The sequence below is a fragment of the Aquarana catesbeiana genome, linkage group LG03 (genome assembly GCF_042186555.1).
Source record: "Aquarana catesbeiana isolate 2022-GZ linkage group LG03, ASM4218655v1, whole genome shotgun sequence".
Taxonomy (NCBI): domain Eukaryota; kingdom Metazoa; phylum Chordata; class Amphibia; order Anura; family Ranidae; genus Aquarana; species Aquarana catesbeiana.
The window spans coordinates 665,510,657-665,531,146 of record NC_133326.1 but is presented as its reverse complement, the minus strand read 5'-3'; the positions used below and the strand labels follow the sequence as shown (position 1 = coordinate 665,531,146).

At 41.3% G+C, this 20,490-nt stretch overlaps 1 protein-coding gene across 1 annotated transcript in view; it reads right to left on the bottom strand.

The window, feature by feature from the left end:
- Window positions 1–6,623: 6,623 nt before the first annotated feature.
- LOC141134076 (complement C3-like) overlaps window positions 6,624–20,490 on the bottom strand; it is a 77,476-nt gene continuing 63,609 nt past the window's right edge. The window contains exons 10-12 of the mRNA XM_073623662.1: window positions 20,337–20,420; window positions 11,729–11,864; window positions 6,624–6,902 (exon numbers count right to left, since the gene is read on the bottom strand). Coding sequence (XP_073479763.1) covers window positions 6,761–6,902; window positions 11,729–11,864; window positions 20,337–20,420 — 362 coding nt within the window. The 3' untranslated portion in view covers window positions 6,624–6,760. The remainder of the gene's footprint in view (window positions 6,903–11,728; window positions 11,865–20,336; window positions 20,421–20,490) is intronic.

The window sequence follows — 20,490 nt, the reverse complement described above, 5'->3', positions numbered from 1 at the left end:
CAGCAGACCAAGGCACACTTTCAGGTCCATTTCATATGGTAAGTCCACACTTCCAGGTCTATTTCCAATGGTAAGTTTTATGTTAACTACAAATGTTATCTATGTCCATATCGGACATAGGGCTCCACCCATAAGTAGGAAGGCCAGTATGGTGGCCTGAATTTATGGGAGGAGCCCGGGGGGTATTTAAGCAGCCCGCTCACCTGTGGTGCTTGTCGGTTTCCTGTGCGCGATACCCACCCTCCCATCCCCATTTCAAGGCATTCATTTCATTCATTCATTTCATTAATTTCTCTCTACAGAATAATCATTTCTTTAACTAGGGTATGCCCCCTTATTCTGGCATACCGACCAGCAGACCAAGGCACACTTTCAGGTCCATTTCATATGGTAAGTCCACACTTCCAGGTCTATTTCCGATGGTAAGTTTTATGTTAACTACAAATGTTATCTATGTCCATATCGGACATAGGGCTCCACCCATAGGGCTCCACCCATATACCATAAATTCAGGCCAGCATACTGGCCTTCCTACTTATGGTCGGAGCCCTATGTCCGATATGGACATAGATAACATTTGTAGTTAACATAAAACTTACCATCGGAGATAGACCTGGAAGTGTGGACTTACCATATGAAATGGACCTGAAAGTGTGCCTTGGTCTGCTGGTCGGTATGCCAGAATAAGGGGGCAAAAACATTCAGGTAGGGGTGTAGTTTTATTAGTTTTGGCTTTATTTATTTGAGCAAGTTTGGTGAATGCTTGTGCCGTTACCACCTAAGGAGTGGGGATGTACCGGGCGAGGTAGGCAAAGTTTCACCTGCTAAGTCTCTTGATGACGTGGTCTGGGACCCATGCCGAAATGCTGCCAAGGCTGCCCTAATACTAAAGAGTGACCGGAGTGCTGACTGGGGTCGAGGTGTAGGCAGCGTAGAAGAAGCCCCAGGTGTTTTATGGACTGGCGGGCACTCGAGGGTTGCCCGAAAAGGTAATAGGGGACTAGAGTTTGATTGTTCCAGTATGAGTGACAGTAGGCGGTCGAGTATGGTTACTGGCCACCGGACGTTGTTTATTTTACAGAGATGGATGTCTTTCCTGGAGCTTGCTTGCTGGGGTTTGGACACTGCAGGGTGGAGGATGAAATGGTGTTGGCAGCGAGCCAACTACACAGAACTTGGCCTGCGGGATTGCTACGGGTGAACTCGCTGGGCCACCAGAAGCCGTGGTAGGCCAAGTAAATGGCTGTTTGTATGACCAAACTGGGGGGAAGGCCAAATGGCGAACTGGTTAACATAGTAGACATGTCCCAGAAGATGGCAGCCTGGCAGGAACGTGAAGTGGACATTAAACTGGTGTCGCCAAGATAATTACTCCAGCCTGCGCAGGAAGGACATAACAGAGCGATGCGGAGCTGGCTTCATTAAGAGGCTTGCCTCGGACCGGATGTTGGTGGCAAAGCCACGGCCTGTCCTGTCCAGATAAGACCCTGGAGTTAAGCGGCTGCCATGACCGGGTGTAGCTTGAAGAGGGAGGAAGTCCGGGTAAACCCAGGGTTTAGGAGTGTCTCTGGGGGCCATGTACTTGTAAACCGATGATGGCCAAAAATTGCCGCGATGCCTGTGGTGGCTATGGCATCTGTCGCTACCTGGGGTTACAAGGGCGACGTAGGTGATAAGACCCTAGAGTTAAGGTATAATCATTGATACACCGATCCACGTAGTACGGGACCTTCCGACATTGATAGGTCCGCTTTTTTTAGGAAAGACTGCAGCTACTTGTTAGTACACACCCGTGTATGGGTGAAGTTTTGGGGAACTAACCTGATACGGGTCAGCTTGTCAAGGGGGAGGCTGGCCTACGTGGTGTTCATTAATTCAGAGGAGGTTATTGTAGACCTCGGTTCTGGATTATTGAGTTTTAGAGACTACAAGCTGAAGGACATAATGGTATTACCAGGAAGTCAAGTTGTGTCTACGTAGTACCTGGCTGCCTGTGCCAGTAAAAGTGAATTTGATAGGCCGTGGAAAACCACAGAGGGCCAGGTAGATGGCTGCTTGTATGACTAGACTGGGGAATGTCTGAGGTTTTGACATGTGCCTGAAGATGGTAGTTGTGACGGGCAAGCGTTTGCCGTTAGCTATGGACTGATGCTTCTGGACGCCACGTAGAAAGGATCCTACTGTATGAGCCGTAAACACGGATGACTCTCTGGGGTCCTGTGAGGGCAAGAAATGCTGGATGCTGGCTAGGTATAGCCTGATAGTGTTATGAGGAGCCAGCTGTGTGTGGCAATACGATACCTGGTGCGGGGTGAAACCTGAACTTAACAGACCTAAGCGAGAAATGACACAGAAATTGATGAGTGGCTCGTATGAAAAATGCCACTGGAGACAAGTGGCCGATTAAGTGCCATTGAAGAATGATGTGTGACTGATTGTGTGCCACTAGAAATGTGTTTGTACTGATTGCAAGAAGTCATGCCAAGATGCAAGACCTGCAATGATTGCAAGAGTTGTGCCTAAATACGTGCTTGCAACAATTGCCAGGGAGTTTGTGTCAATGGAGATGTGTTTGCCGTGACTACGAGAAGTCCGTATTACTGCATGTGCTTGCACGGGCTGCAAGGAGTTATACTTGGATGCGTGTTGAGAACGATTACGAAAGTTGTGTTTGGATGCGTGCTTGCCATGATTGCAAGAAGTTATGCTTGGGTGTGTCCCTGCAACATTTGCAAGGAGTTGTGACTGGATGCGTGCTTGCAATGATTGCAAGAAGTTATGCTTGGATGCATGCTTGCGACGTTTGCAAGAAGTTATGCTAAGATGCGTGTCTTGTAATGATTGTGATTTGTGCTTGAATGTGTGCTTGCAAAGATTGCAAGGAAGTTCCTGTTGGTGGAGATGTGTTTTGTAGTGACTGTGAAAAGTTCGTATTGCTGCATGTGCTTGCCAGACTGCAGGAGTTAAGCTTGGATGTGTGCTTGCCATGATTGCAAGAATTTGTAATTGGATGCGTACTTGCAACAATTGCAAGAAGTTATGCTTGAATGCATGCCTGCAATGTTTGCAAGAAGTTTTATGATTGGATGCGTGTTTGAAATGATTGCATGAAGTTTTATGATTGGATGCGTGTTTGAAATGATTGCATGAAATTGTGCTTGGATGTGTGCTTGCAACGATTGCAAGAAGTTCTGTTTGGATTCGTACTTGCAACGATTGCAAGAAGTCATGACGGGATGTGTGCTTGCAACAATAGCAAGAAATTATGTTTTGATGTGTGCTTGCAATGAAATGTAAGAAGTTGTATTTGGATGAGTATTTGTAACGATTGCAAGAAGTTATACTTGGATGTGCTGTGACTATGGGGGGGTATAGTAGTGAGGCGAAGGTTTCAACGAATGAATCGGGACCATGACTGAGCTTCGAAGGAAGATGGGGTGTGGCCCCCCCCTTTTTTTTATTTTTATTTGACTGACCTAGAGGAAATGACAGATGACAACCGGTGGAGGGTTTGACTACCTGATTTGAAAGGTAAATTGTAACATGTTTAAGCAACAGGTGCATGGCATTAAATAAATGAGTGAACTGTTTGTGCCATGATAGAGGCACGAATCGGTGTGCCATGACTGGGCCAATGAGGCCACGCCTACTGGGGTTTTGCCGGGATGAATCGATGTCTGGCGGTTGCCCTGAACTTGAATCGGGGTGCGGCATGCGACAATGAAATGAATGGAATGTTTGCCTTAGAGTGAAATGAATGAAAAACGTTTCGCCATGACAGAGACACGATTCGGTCGTGCTGCAGCTGCGATTGACAGCGAGCCGGACTCTGGAGCATGTACTGAAATGAGGCAAAAGAAACGCTGGTGCATGCCGGAATAAATTGGTGCATCACGGATGCGACTGGATTTGAATTGGAGTGCGGTATGTAACAGTGAAATGCTTGCCCTGGCAAAGGCACAAATTGGTTATGCCGCAACTGATAGCTAACCAAGTTCTGATGCAGGTGTTGGCTGAGGTCGGTTGGACTATGGAGTACGAATGAAATGAGGCCAAGACAACTGGGGCGCGCCGGGACGAATCGGTGCATCTCGGATGCTGCTGGATTCGAATCGGGGCGCGGTACGTGACAGTGAAATGAGTGAAATGATGAAATGAATGAAATGATTTGTCATAGTAGAGGCACGTGCCATGACAGAGGCACGAGTCGATCATGTCGCGATTGCAACTGACAACGACCGGACTCCGGAGCATGTACTGAAATGTGGCCGAAAATACCTGGGGCACGCCGGGACGAATCGTTGCATCATGGATGCGACTAGATTCGAATCGAAGCGTGATTCGTGACAGTTGAAATGATTCCCATGACAGAGGCACGAATCGGTGAGCCGCAAACTACGACTGACAACGAACCGGACTCTGGAGCATGTCGAGAAATGAGGCCGGGCCCTGGGGCACGCCGTGACGAATCGGTGCATCGAAGATGCGACTGGATTCGAACCGGAGCGCGGTAAGTGCAGGTGTAACATTTGTTGCCATGACAGAGGCGCGAATCGATCATGCCACTATAGCGACTGACTGCGAATCGGACTCTGGAGCATGTACTGAAATGTGGCCAATACCTGGGGCACGCCGAGACGAATCGGTGCATTTCCATGCGACTGAATTCGTAACGGAGTGTGATACGTGGCATGATAACCATGACAGAGGTACGAACCGGTGAGTCGAAAGCGGACTCTGGACTCTGGAGCATGTACTGAAATTAGGCCGTAACTACTGGGGCACACCGGAGCGAATCGGTGCATCTTTAGATGCGACTGGATTCGAATCGGAGCGCGGTACGTGACTGAAATGAAAGAAATGATTTCGAAATGGTTTGAAATGTTAGAAATGTATTTAGAAATGTTCAAAAATGAGAAATGATTGGTATCGAACTGACGTGGCTCGATAAGGAATTGCGAATCGCTACGGCTGTTTGCTGACGCCTGGTAATAATTAGACATGCCTGAAATGAAGCGACGTCTATGTCGCGGTGGTTTTTTCAGATAACGAGAAATGGTAACATAACGAAAGTGCGAATGGTATGCATTGCGGTTACGTTTTGAGAAATTGCGAGTGACTCGTAAGTTTGATATCACGGTTTAGTGACATGATATCGAACAATGCGTAAAAACAAAAAGTCCGACGGGACCCTACCTGCGACAGCCAAACCAGACGCGCGGTACGAACTACGAATCGGTAACACGGACTTCGAAACTCTCGAGCACGGAAATTTGCAAAAACGGGAACTTGCGAGACAAGAACTAGCGGACGCTGGCATTCGAATTGTCGGCCTAGTGACGTATATCGCGCACAGGAAACCGACAAGCACCACAGGTGAGCGGGCTGCTTAAATACCCCCCGGGCTCCTCCCATAAATTCAGGCCAGCATACTGGCCTTCCTACATATAGATATAGATATATATCTATATCGATATATATATATATATATATATATGTATCTATACTTGTGCTCTTATAAGTGCTTGAAGTAACTTTCATTTAACCAGGTGTATCAGAAGGGCTGAGGTTGTTCTTGGAGTTGAGGTGCAGAACAGAGAACCCAAAGTGGCTCCTAAAGGAGAAGTGCTACACACGGTTGCTCTAAGGCAGCCCTTTACTTACCCAACATATCCTAACTTCTTAGCCAGAACATTAATATGAATATAAACTCCTCTGGCAAGTGGGATGGATAATCTTTGCAGAGGTCTGCAGAATGTGTTGAGGTTTATAGATTGTTGGGTTTATACAAATCAGTTTACATGCTCCCCGCCAACAACTGTTTAACAGACTACAAAAAAACGTATTAAAATTCTCTCAACTAAAAATAAAAGAAAGAAAGAAGAAAAATGTTAATTATATATATTCTCATTATTTACTTTACTCACAGTGTCCCAGGAGCGTCTACCACCTAGCATCCACAGGTAGTTTCTCAGTGAAGGAGATTACAAGATCAGGACTTTAGTACAGTGCCCTCCTCAGCCCAGCAGCTACTGAGGCCCAAACTGCAATTTCTTGTCTCAGTAGAGCTGCCTCCAGGGGCAGTGGCCCCAAGAGACCTGGAACCCTACCTGGAGAACCAAAAACACTCTAGAAAGACTTCCTAAACATTTATTACCTCCCCAGCTACCTTCTGGGCACCTCCTTCTAGGGATTGGCGGTGGTATGATAATTATTATGACTGATCATTTGACTCTCCCTGCCCTATACTCTGGAAAGAAATCTTTCAGAGGCAGGTGGAAGGAATCAAACTTTCAGGTCAGGAAACCCTGAACAGACAAATACAATCAATCGCTGCCTCATTCACTACAATGAAGCTAAGAACGAAATTTAACCTAGCAGCCTAACTAGAGGAGGAAGCTACATGTATAATTAAACATGGGGGACAGTTTCTTCTTTCTTTCTTTTTTTTTTAATTGAGAGAATTTTAATTCTTGGGTTTGTAGAGTCTGTTTAACAGTTGTTGGTGGGGAGCATGTCTCTGGTTAAAAACTGTAATAATCTTCAGTTGTATTGGAACATTTGGTCATGGTAAAATTATATTTGAGACAAACAGCAGCTACAACTTTTTCTTTTTATTTATTTAATTTTATTTATTTAATTTTTATTTATTATAATGATAGGTACTAAGGTACCTATGTGACATTATTGCATTTTATTTGAATGTACTGTAGTAGTTCAGCTAACACTAAACACCACATTTATGGAAATTGTAGATCATTCAGAGCATACATCCCTTAAAGTCCAGATCTTCTTCCAGTTGCTGGGCTTTTTCACAGAGATAAGAATATTTAGGATTCTGACAATCATTTGGGTTTGGGAACCATTCAAACCACGTGTCTTTGCCTATAATATAGGAATATCTGCAGGAAGAGAACAAGTACAAAAAAGTGATGGAGGGTGAGAAACTGAACACACCAGAGGAATTGTTGGGGCCAGGACATATTGTGCATAATTTTATACAGGTTTTTTTTTTCAGAGAATAGCTGCAGGAATCCACCCTCCCGCCCCCAATCCGGTCCCCAATCCCATCATTTCTCAGGAAAGATAGCCAAATAATACATGTGGTTAAGGTCCCAATCTGCAGCTAATCTCCCCCCCATTCAATGCTCCCCCTCTCCCTCTCCATCTATAGCTCACCCTCTCCCCTGTCATTAACAGTTCACCCCCCCCTATCCACAGCTCACCCTTTTCCCCATCATCCACAGCTCACCCTCTCCCCCACTATTAACAGCTCACCCTCTCTCATGTCCACAGCTCAGCTGGAATAGTCTAAAAAATGTATTGACTATGAAAAATATAATAATGCCGCGTACACACGGTCGGACTTTTCGTCTACAAAAGTCCAACGGACGCCGACGGACTAAAGCTGGCTGGTAATCCGATCGTGTGTGGGCTTCTCCGGACTTTCAGCAGACTTTTTCAGCCTCAAATCCGACGGACTTTAGATTTGAAACATGCTTCAAATCTTTACGTCGTAACTACGACGGACCCCGAAATCCGCTCGTCTGTGTGCTAGTCCGACGGACAAAAACCCATGCTAGGGCAGCTATTGGCTACTGGCTATGAACTTCCTTATTTTAGTCCGGTGTACGTCATCACGTACGAATCCGTCGGACTTTTGTGTGGTCGTGTGTAGGCAAGTCCGTTCGTTAGAAAGTCTGCTGCAAGTCCGCCGAAAGTCCGCCGGAAGTCTGTCGGACAGGCTGTCGGACTTTTGTAGACGAAAAGTCCGACCGTGTGTACGCGGCATAAGAGATGCAAAACATCCAACGTGACAATGCCCAACACCAAAAAAATAAAAGTGCTTCTAGACAGATGTGTCTTCTAGTGGCTTCACCACGGGTGTTTATAGAGTAGACGGCAACGCACCAAAGATGTTTGACCCCTTTTTACAGAAGGTCAAATATGCACTTTTGGATAACCAGATTGGTTCCTGAGCTTGCACCCTTCCACTCCACTGATCCCTCAGGGTAAAACTAGAATGTAGGAATATACTCCACCAGAGACACAGAGAAGGACTTTATAGTGTAGTAAGTTTTATTTAATGTTTAAAAGCAAGTATATAAAAAAAGTTGCACTGAAAAAAAACGATATTTAACATTTTGGATTTTTATTATAAATGAACGTGATTGTGTATCCAGTATGGGCGGATGGACAAGTTTTGGCTGAGAGTCATAAAGGAAAAGAGAAAGGTGCCTCTAAGTGCAGTGGTTAAAAGATTTATTACAGGCACAATGGGATTAAAACACTTATAAGATAGTAAGAGGTCATAGGCATATCATGATTAGTCCTCCTGCGTATCGCTGTAATCCTTGTCTGTCTGGGGGAGAGAGAGAGCCGTTCTTCAGCTGTCATAGTCCCTGGTGATGAGGATTAGCAAGGAGGTGAAGATGCGATGAGGCGGCCTGGGTTCTAGGACCAAACTGGAATGCACACGTGTAACATCAGGTGATGGTGGTGGGCGGTAACGCATTTCGGAGCATGCATGGCTCCTTCATCAGACCTATGCCATGCTTGCGTGGCAGGCTTATGAGCGGTAAGGGGAAGGGTGGAGGAGAGAGGAGGGATTGGTGTCTGCTGATAGGCTGGGTTTAAGAGTGTAAAGCTGTTGATGGATGTTGGTTTCATAAAGAGCCAGAGTCATGTGACTAGACATGTGACAAAAATAAGCACATTAGATTTAGTGTGCATCTGGTCTTAATGGTCCCAGAAGGTGAGATACCCAGCCTCACCAGAGCACCCTCATTTCTCCCATGTTTTGGCTGAGGAAGATTTTCTATCCAAATTTTGTTTGGAGGAGCCCAACCAATAGAATCTGTTCTTCCATTATAAATGCAAATCGGAAATGGCGGTTTGTCACTTCCTAAGGACGCCAAGTACGGTGAAACGTACATCAGCGGGGGGATTCGTCACTTCCAGGTTCCTATATGACTACCCACTAAGGCCCATTATTGAGAGCGAGGCGTGGATCGCACATCAGCGCCTGACTGACAGGCCCCATCTGTAGCTGTAGACACCTAGTGCCAGGTTTAGGCATGGATACATGTTTTTTATATACTTGCTTTTAATCACTTCAGCCCCGGAAGGTTTCACCAGGCCATTTTTTGCCATACGGCAGTGCGTCGCCTTAACTAACAATTGTGTGGTCGTGCGATGCTGCACCGAAACAAAATTTATGTCCTATTTTCCCACAAATAGAGCTTTGTTTTGGTGGTATTTGATCACCTCTGCGGTTTTTATTTTTTGCGCTATAAACAAAAAAAGGCCCACAATTTTGAAAAAAAAATATATATATTTTTTACACTTTAATATAATAAATATCCAAAAAAAATGTAAAAAAACTAATTTCTTCATCAATTTAGGCCAATATGTATTTTTCGACATATTTTTGGTAAAAAAAATCCCAATATGCATATATTGATTGATTTAAAAGTTATAGCATCTACATGCCATTTTTATTTATATATACGGTATATATATATATATATATATATTTTAAATAGTAATGGCGGTGATCAGCAGCGATTTATTAGCCAGACTGCGACATTGAGGCGGACAGATTGGACCCTTTTGACACTTTTTTGGGACCATTGACATTTATACAGCGATCAGTGCTAAAAAAATGCACTGATTACTTTGTATATGTCACTGGTAGGGAAGGGGTTAACAATAGGAGGCGATCAAGGAGGTAAATGTGTTCCCTGGGAGGTGTTTCTAACTGTGGGGGGAGTGGACTGACTGGGAGTACAGAGAGAGATCGCTGTTCCTGATCACTAGGAACATACGATCACTCCGTACTCCCCTGACAGAACAGCAATCTGTTTGTTTACATTGACATCCCCGTTCTGGCTCTCTGTGGAGCAATCGTAGGTGGCCGGCGGACATTGCGTCCACCAGCCATGCGAATCGGCTTCAGCGCTTTGCACGAACCCACTGTATCTGTTGCATGAAGCGACGTACACCTAAGGCGATTCGCGCAATAGAGCCGACCTGCCACAATATAACTATGACGACTGGTCGGCAAGTGGTTAAACATTAAAATAAAACTTACTACACTATAAATATTCCCACATTCTAGCCTTATCCTGAGGGATTATGAGAGTGGAAGGGTGCAAGCTCAGGAACCAATCTGGTTTTCCAAAATTGCATTTTGACCTTCTGCAAAAAGGGGTCGAACACCCTTGGTGAGTTGCCATCTACCCTATGAACACCCGTGGGGAAGCCACTAGAAGACACATCTGTCTAGAAGCATTTTTTATTTTTGCTGTTGGGCATTGTCACATTGGACTTTATGTCTTGCATTTCTTATTGTATTTTTTTTTTTCCATTATTCCATTTTTTGGATTTATAACACACCACGTGTTATTCATTCATCACTTTTATCCTATGACTATGACTATGATTCCACATTGTGAGCGCCAATAACTTCTCCCTATGGTTTTTGTTTTTTCTAATTTTGAGGTGATTTAATCACCCTCTTGCCTGCCATCCACAGCTCACCCTCTCCCCTGCCAGCCACAGCTAACCCCCCCATCCACAAGTTACCCTCTCCCCCTAGGTTCACAACTCATCTTCCCCCCACCCACATCTTTCACCTCTGCACCCCCAGCTCCCCCAACAGCTCTCTTAACTCTTAACAAACTCCCAGCCCCCCCCTTCACTTTGAACAATTTAACAACCCCCCCCCAGCTCTGACATGTGTAGGACATCCACAGCTTTTCCACAGGTGTCTCATTGCACAACTGTCCCCTTTTTCCCTTTGCGGCTGTCTCATCGCTTCACATTTGCATTAGAGCGGTTCAGCCAGCTCCATTCTATTAGGTAGAGCTGGCTTTTTTTTCCCTCAGCCTACTGTACTCTCATGTCTGCAGCTTTGCCTGTTAGATCTGTGTAGCACAGAGCCAAGGAGGACTTCAAGAGCACTTCACTTGGCTCTGTGCTACAGAGATCTGACAAGCAGCAGGCAGGGATAGGAGCTGCCTCAGGAATCCCTCATCAATTTACAAGTTGCTAGCAGTTGCAGCGTCTGGACCTGGGGGGGACCCATCAGATGTTCGGCAGGTGCCCTGGGTGTTGGGGCTGGCACACAGAAGCTGGTAGAGAAGAACTACAGAAAACGTCCTCTACAGGCTTGTGTGTTACGCCACGTTCCGGCTGAAAAAAAAAGCTCTGGTTTTATACATGTATTTGTATAGTTTTTCAATTTTGTTTTCCCACAATTATAAGCAAACTTTGGAAAAAAGGTTAATGGACAAAAATTGCTACCTACCTCTGGTGGACAAGAAGTTGGAACAAAGGTGCTGTCCAATGGAACAGGCAGGACTTTGTTTCTATGGGGTTGATTTACTAAAGGCAATTAGTATGTGCACTTTGCAAAGTGCAGTTGCACTCTACCAGTGCAATTGCTCCAGAACTTAGTAAATGAGGTAAAATTTCACTTTGCAAAGAATACCCAATCACGTGCAAGGAAAAAAAAAAAAAACTCATTTTTGCTTGCACATGATTGGATGATAGAAGTCAGCAGAGCTTCTGCACATTTATTAAGCTCTGTGGCAACTTTACTTGCAGAGTGCAACTGCACTTTGAAAAGTGCACAGACTATTTGCCTTTAGTAAACCAACCCCTTGCTGTATTTAGCATAAAGCTAATAGTAGATTGAAAAACCTCAGAATTGTTTGAGACTTACACAGATGGCAGACTCCAAAGATCCTCACTTTTACCCCAGAGGAAATAATCTCTTCCCTTCTCCAACTTCAGAAAATGTTGACAAGTTTTGTGATTCAGAAAATTACGCTTCCAACCTTGAGATACTTCATCTGCACCTAGAAAGTAAAAAACACAAAACTTTTGGGGGTGGATTCACTAAAGGCAAATAAGATTGTGCACTTTGCAAAGTGCAGTTGCACTCTGCAAGAGCAGTTGCTAAAGAGTAGGCATGTGCAATTCGTTTCAAATTAGTTTTTTAACGAATTTCGACAAATTTGTTAATTCGGGAATATCAGAATTAACGAAAACCCGTTTAACAATTTTTTTCCGAATATTCGTAAATTCGATAAAATTGGACATTCGTAAATTGGGGCATTCGTAAATTCGCAATTTACGAATGTACATTTGTACATTCGTACATTCGTACATTAGTAAATTAGTGAATTAGTAAATTTGTAAATTCGAAAATTCAGAAATCTGAAATAATAGTTAACTAATAATAACTTAACTATTAGTAATTACTAGTAACTTTTAAATTATAGGTATTGCAATTTCCTTTCAAATTTGGCTGTTAGTGAACGTAACACATACAAATTTATCCGAAGTTATGAATGATCCGAAAAAACGGAATGGAACGTAATGAATTAATAATAATAAATAACAATAATAATAATAACAACGTTTTATTATTATTATTTATTATTAATTTGTTCCGTTCCATTTGTTTAGATGCAGCATTCGTTTTGGATAATTCGTAACTTCGGATAAATTCGTATTTGTTACGTTCACTGACAGTCAAATTTGAAAGGAAATTACAATACCTATAATTTAATAGTTAGTTACTATTTCAGATTTTTGAATTTTCGGGTTTTTGGATTTTCAAACTTTGAATTTACAAATTTCCGAATTTTCTAATTTACAAATGTATGATTTTACAAATTTACGAATGTACGAATTTACAAATGTACAAATGTAAAAATGTACGAATGAACGAATGTACGAATTAACGAATGTTCGAATTTACGAATGTACGAATGAACGCATTTACGAATCTACGGATGGACTCATTTACGAATCGCGATCATAACGAATGACCCGAAAAACGAAAAAAAATAATAAACTAATGAAACGAAAATGAACACATTTTTTGGCTGTGCACATGTCTACTAAAGAGCTTAGTAAATGAGGTAAAGGTTCACTTTGAAAAAAGAGTACCCAATCATTGCAAGGAAATTTAAAAAAAAAAAGCATTTTTTGCTTGCACATGATTGGATGATGGAAGTCAGCAGAGCTTCCCTCATTTACTAAGTTATGGAGCAACTGCTAATGCAGAGTGCAATGCACTTTGCAAAGTGCACAGCCTATTTGCCTTTAGTAAATCAACCCCCCTTAGTGTCTTGAATATTCTTGGTGCTCTTTTCATTAAAGCATTTTTGGAAATACTACCGTTGAACTTTTTTGTGGAGCTAACATTTTAGGAAAACAGCTGCAGGTGGTCATCTTTGAAGCATGGGTATAGTACTGATACAAATGTATGTGCCATACATACAAGTGTACATAAAACCTAAAAATAGTAAAGACCCCCTAGAGTACCTTTGATTTTAGAGGGTCCTCCTAGCCCTGCTATTGATGATCTGGCCTACAGCTGCTCCAGAGTACTCAATGACACACCGGTAGCTACCAAATGACAAACATTCATGCTGTCAGTCTTTGCTTGTAGGTCTTATTGGCTCAATGCCCAGGGGAGAGAGGGATAAGCCGTACAGCAGCCTCTCTCAACCAGGGTTCCTCCAGAAGTTGTTTTGACTCCCAGATAAGTAACCACTGACAACAATCATCTTTTTAGCTATCTGTAAGAAGGCATTCTTCCCACTAACCACCTATGTAATGAGCATTCTCTCCACTGGCCTTCAATGTTAGGAACATTCTTCCCACTGACCACAACTGTAATTGTCATTCTTTCCACTGACCAGTGTAATGGGTCTCTTCTTCCCACTGAAAAGCAATGAAAGGAACATCTTTGCACTCACCACCAATGTAGGGAGCTTTTTTCCCTCTGGCCACCATTGTATAGGGGCCCTTCTTCCAATGATCACCAATGTAAAGGTCTTCTTCTCCCGGTGACCACCAACATAATAGGACTTTTCCCCACTGGACACCAATGTACGGGGGATCTTCACTGACCATCAGTTTAAGAGGGACCTTCTCCACTGACCACAAATGTGATATAACACAACATTTTTCATCATCTTTTCCAGCCATTACTATTATTCTTAATTTTTTTTTTACTGAAAAGTGTTGTATAAAACAGGCCATATCCAGGGGCTAGACTTTAAAGCTGATAATGTGTCCCCAGGCAACAGGCTCAAGAGTTAAAAACGTTCCTCTCAGTGGACCTCCTTTCCAAGCAAAGTCTGGGAGGCAAAGGCTGGGTCCCTGGATTCACATGTTCTCCAGGTAATGCCTGGAGGGAAAGACTTTTTAAAAGGGTTTTCTGAATTATTATCTCCTTCCTCAGCCCACATCACAGGCAAAAAAACTAATAGTGATTAGTCAAAGTGAAAGAAAATATTCATAACCTATACCTATAACATGCTGGGAAGATACTGTTTGAATGAAAAGCGGCCAGAAAATGTAATCAGGGACTCATCAACACAAACAACGTGATCGGGAGTAAATAAGGGTGCAAGCTGCTGGTTGAAGTGGTTTACAAGGGGCCGAATTTTGTAGAGCCGATCGTATTCAGGGTCACTCTGAGGACGACAGAGATTTTTGTCATTGAAATGCAAGAACTGCAAGATCTGCTCGCATCGTGTCCTGGAGGCAGAGAACAAGGGCATATGGTGAGTTGGGTCAGTGGACCAATATGACCGCAACTCATAGGCCCAGGAAGGTCCTAAAGTTGGAGACAGTAATAGGTCTCCAATCTCTGGCAAGGGTCAACTGGGGATTAGCGGCGATGAATTGACCAGCATACAAATTGCTTTGGTCCACAATAGATCTATAGAGATCTTCTGTGAAAAACAGTGAATAAAAATAAAGTGACGTAAAATCAACTGTTTCCACCTGAATTCCGGTTTGGCCAGTGAATGGGGGAAGTACGGGTGCTGCAGAAGTGGTGGGCTCCCAATTCGGATTGACAAAAGCAGCAGGAAGGGCACTTTGGGATAGACGGGCCTGTCTTTGTCTTCTTGGTGGCTGTGGGACACTAGTTGTGCTTACCACCTCACCAGCTTGAACTGCACTTCTGGGACTCGCCACGTCACCAAATGTTACATCAGTGCTGGATGTATGACCAGGATGTACTAGGCTGTTCGTACTTGCCAGTTCACCAGAAGGATGAACGGCACTAGTACTGGCTCTCTGCTCCATACGAGAGCTTGGCAGGGACCACTACTCCGTCATCAGAGCTGTCTGTCAGGGTGCCGCTGCTGTCTACAGGTTTGTATTCTGAGCCTGAATCTGATAGATATGTGACTTCCTCTTCACTCTCATCTGTCATGCTCAGAAACGTGTAGGCCTCTTCACTAGTGTACCTTCAATTGGACATTTTGGCCTCTAAATTTACTGGTACAACTAGTGAGACTCACATGAAAAAAGAGCACCTGTCAGCGACTGCTTCAAATACTACCAAAAAAACTGTTAGCATTCGCAGGGATTAGGCCTGACTCCGCGAATGCTGCAGTTATGAAAAAATTGATATAGTGTTTTTTCAAGAAACAGATTTCCCAACATGTGAAAATAAATATTATACTACTTGGTTTTATAGTACAAATCCATATGCAAAATCCAAAGGAGTATCAATCGCTACGCAGAAGAATGTGAAGTGTCAAGTTTTAGATTCTAAATCTGACTTTCAAGGTAGATATTTATTTCTAAAAATTAAAAATGGAATAAAAGTATATACTATAGCTAATGTATATTTCCCGAATACCTCTCAAGTCTCTGAGGGTCTTAAATACATACGTATTCTTGAGACTTTTGCAGAGGGTGATATTATTCTCAGGGGTGATTTTAATCTGGTTTTCGATCCCCGAATGGATTCATCTTCGGGAAAAAAACATATTTCATATTCGGCTCTTCGTAAATAAAAGCAGAAATAATCTTCAATGAAATTATTTGATTCATGGCGTATACTACACCCATTCATGGCGTATACTACATACTTTCTTTTCTTCAGTTCATAAAACTCATAGTAGGCTTGATTATATTTTTGTTTCACAATTTTTATTAGATGCTACTCCAACAATTAGCATTGAACCTAAAATTTTGTCATCTTAATTTCACAGAATTTCGTGCCAGGAATAGATCCTGGCAACTTAATGATAATCTACTAGTAGTTCCATTATGTGTAACTGATATCAAAAAAGCAATTATGCATTTTATGGAAGATCACGAATTGGACAATACTGCACCACCAATTAAATGGGTGGCTCTAAAATGCGTCTTGAGGGGAATTCTCATATCGCATGGATCAAGATTAAAAAAAAATTAGAATTGCAGAACATCTAACATTACTATAGAAGATTTCTTATTTAGAATCAATCAATACAAATATTAATAGTGATAGAGTCAGATTTGAACTTATCAATACCAAAAGTCAATTCTTGCGTTCTCTTGATCAACACTCTTTAAGAGATAAAACCTTGAGAATTTCCTACGAATATAGTAACAAGAGTGGTGCCTTTTTGGCACATTCTCTTCATCCTAAGACACTATCATTATCTGTCTTGAAATTATCTGGTCCTGGTAAATGGTTGGTTTATACTAACTCAACTATCATAGATCCTTTTCTCAATTATTATTCCTCATTATATAATATTTCACAAACTAACTCTGAAATTGACTATTCTTTTATAGAATGGAAAAAAAAACAATTTCATATATGAAAAACACGGCTTTGCCAAGTCTTCACTTGGCCACTAGTTCTTCCTTAGAGGTTCCTTTTACTCCTGAGGAACTACTAACTGTTATTAAGACTGCTAAGATTGGTAAAGTGCCAGGCCCGGACGGCTTTTCTAGCCAGTTCTATAAAACGTTTGCGTCAGATTTGTTTCCAATTCTTTTGCATTTGTTTAATTCTATTTCAGAGTCTCAGTCTTTTCCCCCGGAAGCCTTGAAGGCTTATATTTCTGTTATTTTGAAACCGGGTAAAGATGAAACAAACCCAAGCAGGTTATCTTCCTCTCTCATTGCTGAATCAAGATATAAAATTTTACGCTAAACTTATTGCTAATAGGCTTCAACCAATATTGCCTCAAATAATTCATACAGATCAGACTGGTTTTGTGAGGTCTAGAGAGACCCGAGATAACACCAGTAAGACTCTCTCATTAATCTCTCTAGCACAGAAACAAAATATCCCGGTGTGCTTGCTTTCAATCGATGCTGAAAAGGCATTTGATCACCTAAACTGGAGGTTCTTGCTCCATTCACTTTGTCAGTTTAATCTGGGCAATAATTTGATTAATAAAATCATGGCATCATATACAATTCCATCTGCACAGGTTCGAACAAATGGTACTCTTTCCACTTTATTCAAGATTAATAACGGAACCCGTCAGGGTTGTCCATTATCTCCATTACAACATGTGATCACAATGGAGCACTTAGCAATAGCTATACGTAATAACCCTTCTATACATGGGATCACTATTAATGAGATAGACTATAAAACCTCACTTTATGCAGATGACATCTTACTTTATATAACATCACCAAAGATTAGTATTCCATCTATCTTAAAAGAATTGAATTCCTTTGGATGCCTAAGCAACTTTAAGGTAAATCTAACTAAATCTGATCTATTAAATATTTCACTACCCAGAGATGAGGTTTCTTCATTAGCAGCATTATTTCCTTTCCACTGGCAAGAAGTAGCAGTGGAATATACAGGAGTGAAAATTTCAACAGACCTTACTATTGTTTAGGAGCTAAATTTTCATCCACTTTTATTACGAACTCAGGCTGAACTGTTATCATGGTCAAAGCTTTCTTTATCATGGTTTGGTCATATTAATTCCATCAAGATGGATATTCTTCCAAAATATCTATATTTATTCCAAACCTTACCTATTAAACTACCTAAAACATTTTTTTAAAAATTGAACAGCTTTTTTTCACAATTTGTTTGAAAAAGCACTAAACCTCGAATCAATTGGAAAACACTTTGTCGGTCAAAAGTTCGTGGAAGAGCAGCTTTGCCAGATTTTGAGTATTACTATAATATTCTCTCGCATTCTGGATTGGTTTCCCCACTTTCATGACAAACAATGGATTCAATTAGAAATAGGTTCTTCTCCATTAAATCCTAAAGCTGCTCTCTGGCTCCCTATCAAAGATACAGGATCACGTTCTTCTTGGCCCTGGCTTACCTATACGGTTTTGGAATGCTGGCATCATTATTTAAAATCATTTCCTTTGTCTTCTATTCCAGGTCCTCTCACTCCTTTAATAGATAATCCTTCATTTCCTATTGGTGTCCATTCACATTCTATTTTAAGCTGGGACAAATCTTACTGGCCCCAGATCAGACATCTGGCCCCAGATCAGACATATGATTCTGGAGGGTACATTTATGTCATTCTTAAATTTTCAAACTCCACATGATCAGAAGAAAGGCCTTTGTTTTTTTTTTATCTGCAACTACAGAGTTTTTATTATTCTTTGACTCCAAAATATGCCATCCATCGACCGCTCTCAGACTTTGAGCAGTTATGTACATCTCTGGAACCACCAACACATACTATATCTAAGATATATATGTTACTATCTATTCTCAATTCACCTGGTCTACCATTATATATGGTTAAATGGGTGATGGAACTCGTCCGTCCAATACAAGAGGAAGATTGGGATCAAATTTTTATTAATACTTATAAATTTTTAATTTCTTGTGATACCCAAGAGCACAGTTTTAAATTGCTATCAAGATAGTATCGCAGTCCAGTTAATCTGAACCAAATCTTTCCATCACAATCAGATCTAGGCTGGCGTTGTAATGCTGCTATAGGTAATCTTTCTTATCTCTGGTGGGCCTGTCCTTCTATTTATAAACTTTGGGATCAAGTAATTCGTTTATATAATACTGTTGCGGATGAGTCAATCTGTAATTCTGTTGATTTAGCTCTTTTTTTCTTTTTTACCTTGATCGCTGCCTAAAACCCAAAAAATCTCTCCTCTGTTTCTTTCTTTCAGCAGTTAGACAATTGATACCAAGATATTGGAAATCTTCTACTGCCCCTTCAATTCCAGAGTGGATTGAGACTCTTAATGGTATTATGCATATGGAGGAATTGGTAGCTAAAAACAATGATACTATTAAGAAGTTTAAAGGGTGTGACAGACCGGTATAAAATGTAAAGTCTCATCAAAGTTCTTAGAATTTTTTTAATTTCTAAGTTCATTGAAGTCTAAGCACATATATTCTATTCTGTTTTAAATTATTCATGGGAGACATCCCTATGTGTGCCCCCCCCCCTTTTTATGCTGGAGGGTTTTTGTGGAGATGTATTATTATGCAATTTAGTTGTTTTGAATAGTATTTAGAATTATAATGAACCTATCAGTTATTGGTATGCATTCAGGTTGGTTGTATTTGTTTTTGTGTGTTTTTTCTTTTTCTTGGTCATCTTGTGCCTTTTTTTTTAACTCTGAAAATCAATAAAAATATATTGGAGTATAAACTATATTTCTCTCCAGGCAATAACCACCTTGTAGATTTTTCTGCAGCTTCATTTTTACCTTAAAATTTTTGTCATTTTTCTTTTTGTTGACATAGCAGGCGTCTATTTTATTTCACACAGTTGATCACTTACTTGCAGTATAGTAACTTGTGAATTTGTGAAATACAGACATTCTGTCTAATCGTCATATATACATGGTTATTGACTCTACAGGGAAGTTTTATAATTTCTGTGTCATTTAAAAAGTATAGCACTACCATTAGCGGGTGTTTCAATTAATTTTCTTTATATTTTATGTACCATCTATTTCTGTCAACCAATACATATAACTATTTTGTATGAATACATGTCTGGTGAATAAATCTCCTATTTTTAGTCTGTGTTCATATTGATTGATCCTGTATCTTACAAATATTATCATATAAAAATTATCCATAATTATCGTGCGGGAAAAATTATTCTCAAAAGCACAACATGCCACAGAATTAGATATTCAGTCACATAAACATGGTGACCTCCATTTTTAAAGTCTTTCCTCCACTTGACTACTATAGTAGTTTTGCAGTGTCTCTATCTATAACTATGCAGTGTAAAATAAACTAGAGTCTGCACACTGCCCAGTGGCCAGTAATATAGCAGACCTGGTCAGACATGCCACTTCTCTTCCTCAGCACTACAAGTCTGTGTAAGGATGCCAATGATAAGGGGTGTGGCCATTACACCGCTATGCCAGCACAAAGCACTGGAGTGGAATGACAGAAAGAACATTTCCACAAAGACAAAAAACATTTTAGGGTATTTACAAGTGAAAACTGATTTTTAAAGATAAGGTACAGCAGTATTATACTAGTATGAAACTTCAATTGAGCTTCATTCTAATCACATACAAATAAAAGGTGTTACCTTCCTTAAAAACTCTTTGAATGGTCATCACATAAGTGGTGTAGCTGTCACTGTCCTCTATGTCACTGAGTGTTGCCTTGTATGCTGTGGAAAAAAAAAAGATCTAATTATTTTTTATTTAAAAGGAAATCAACTGAGAAAAAATTATGTTGGG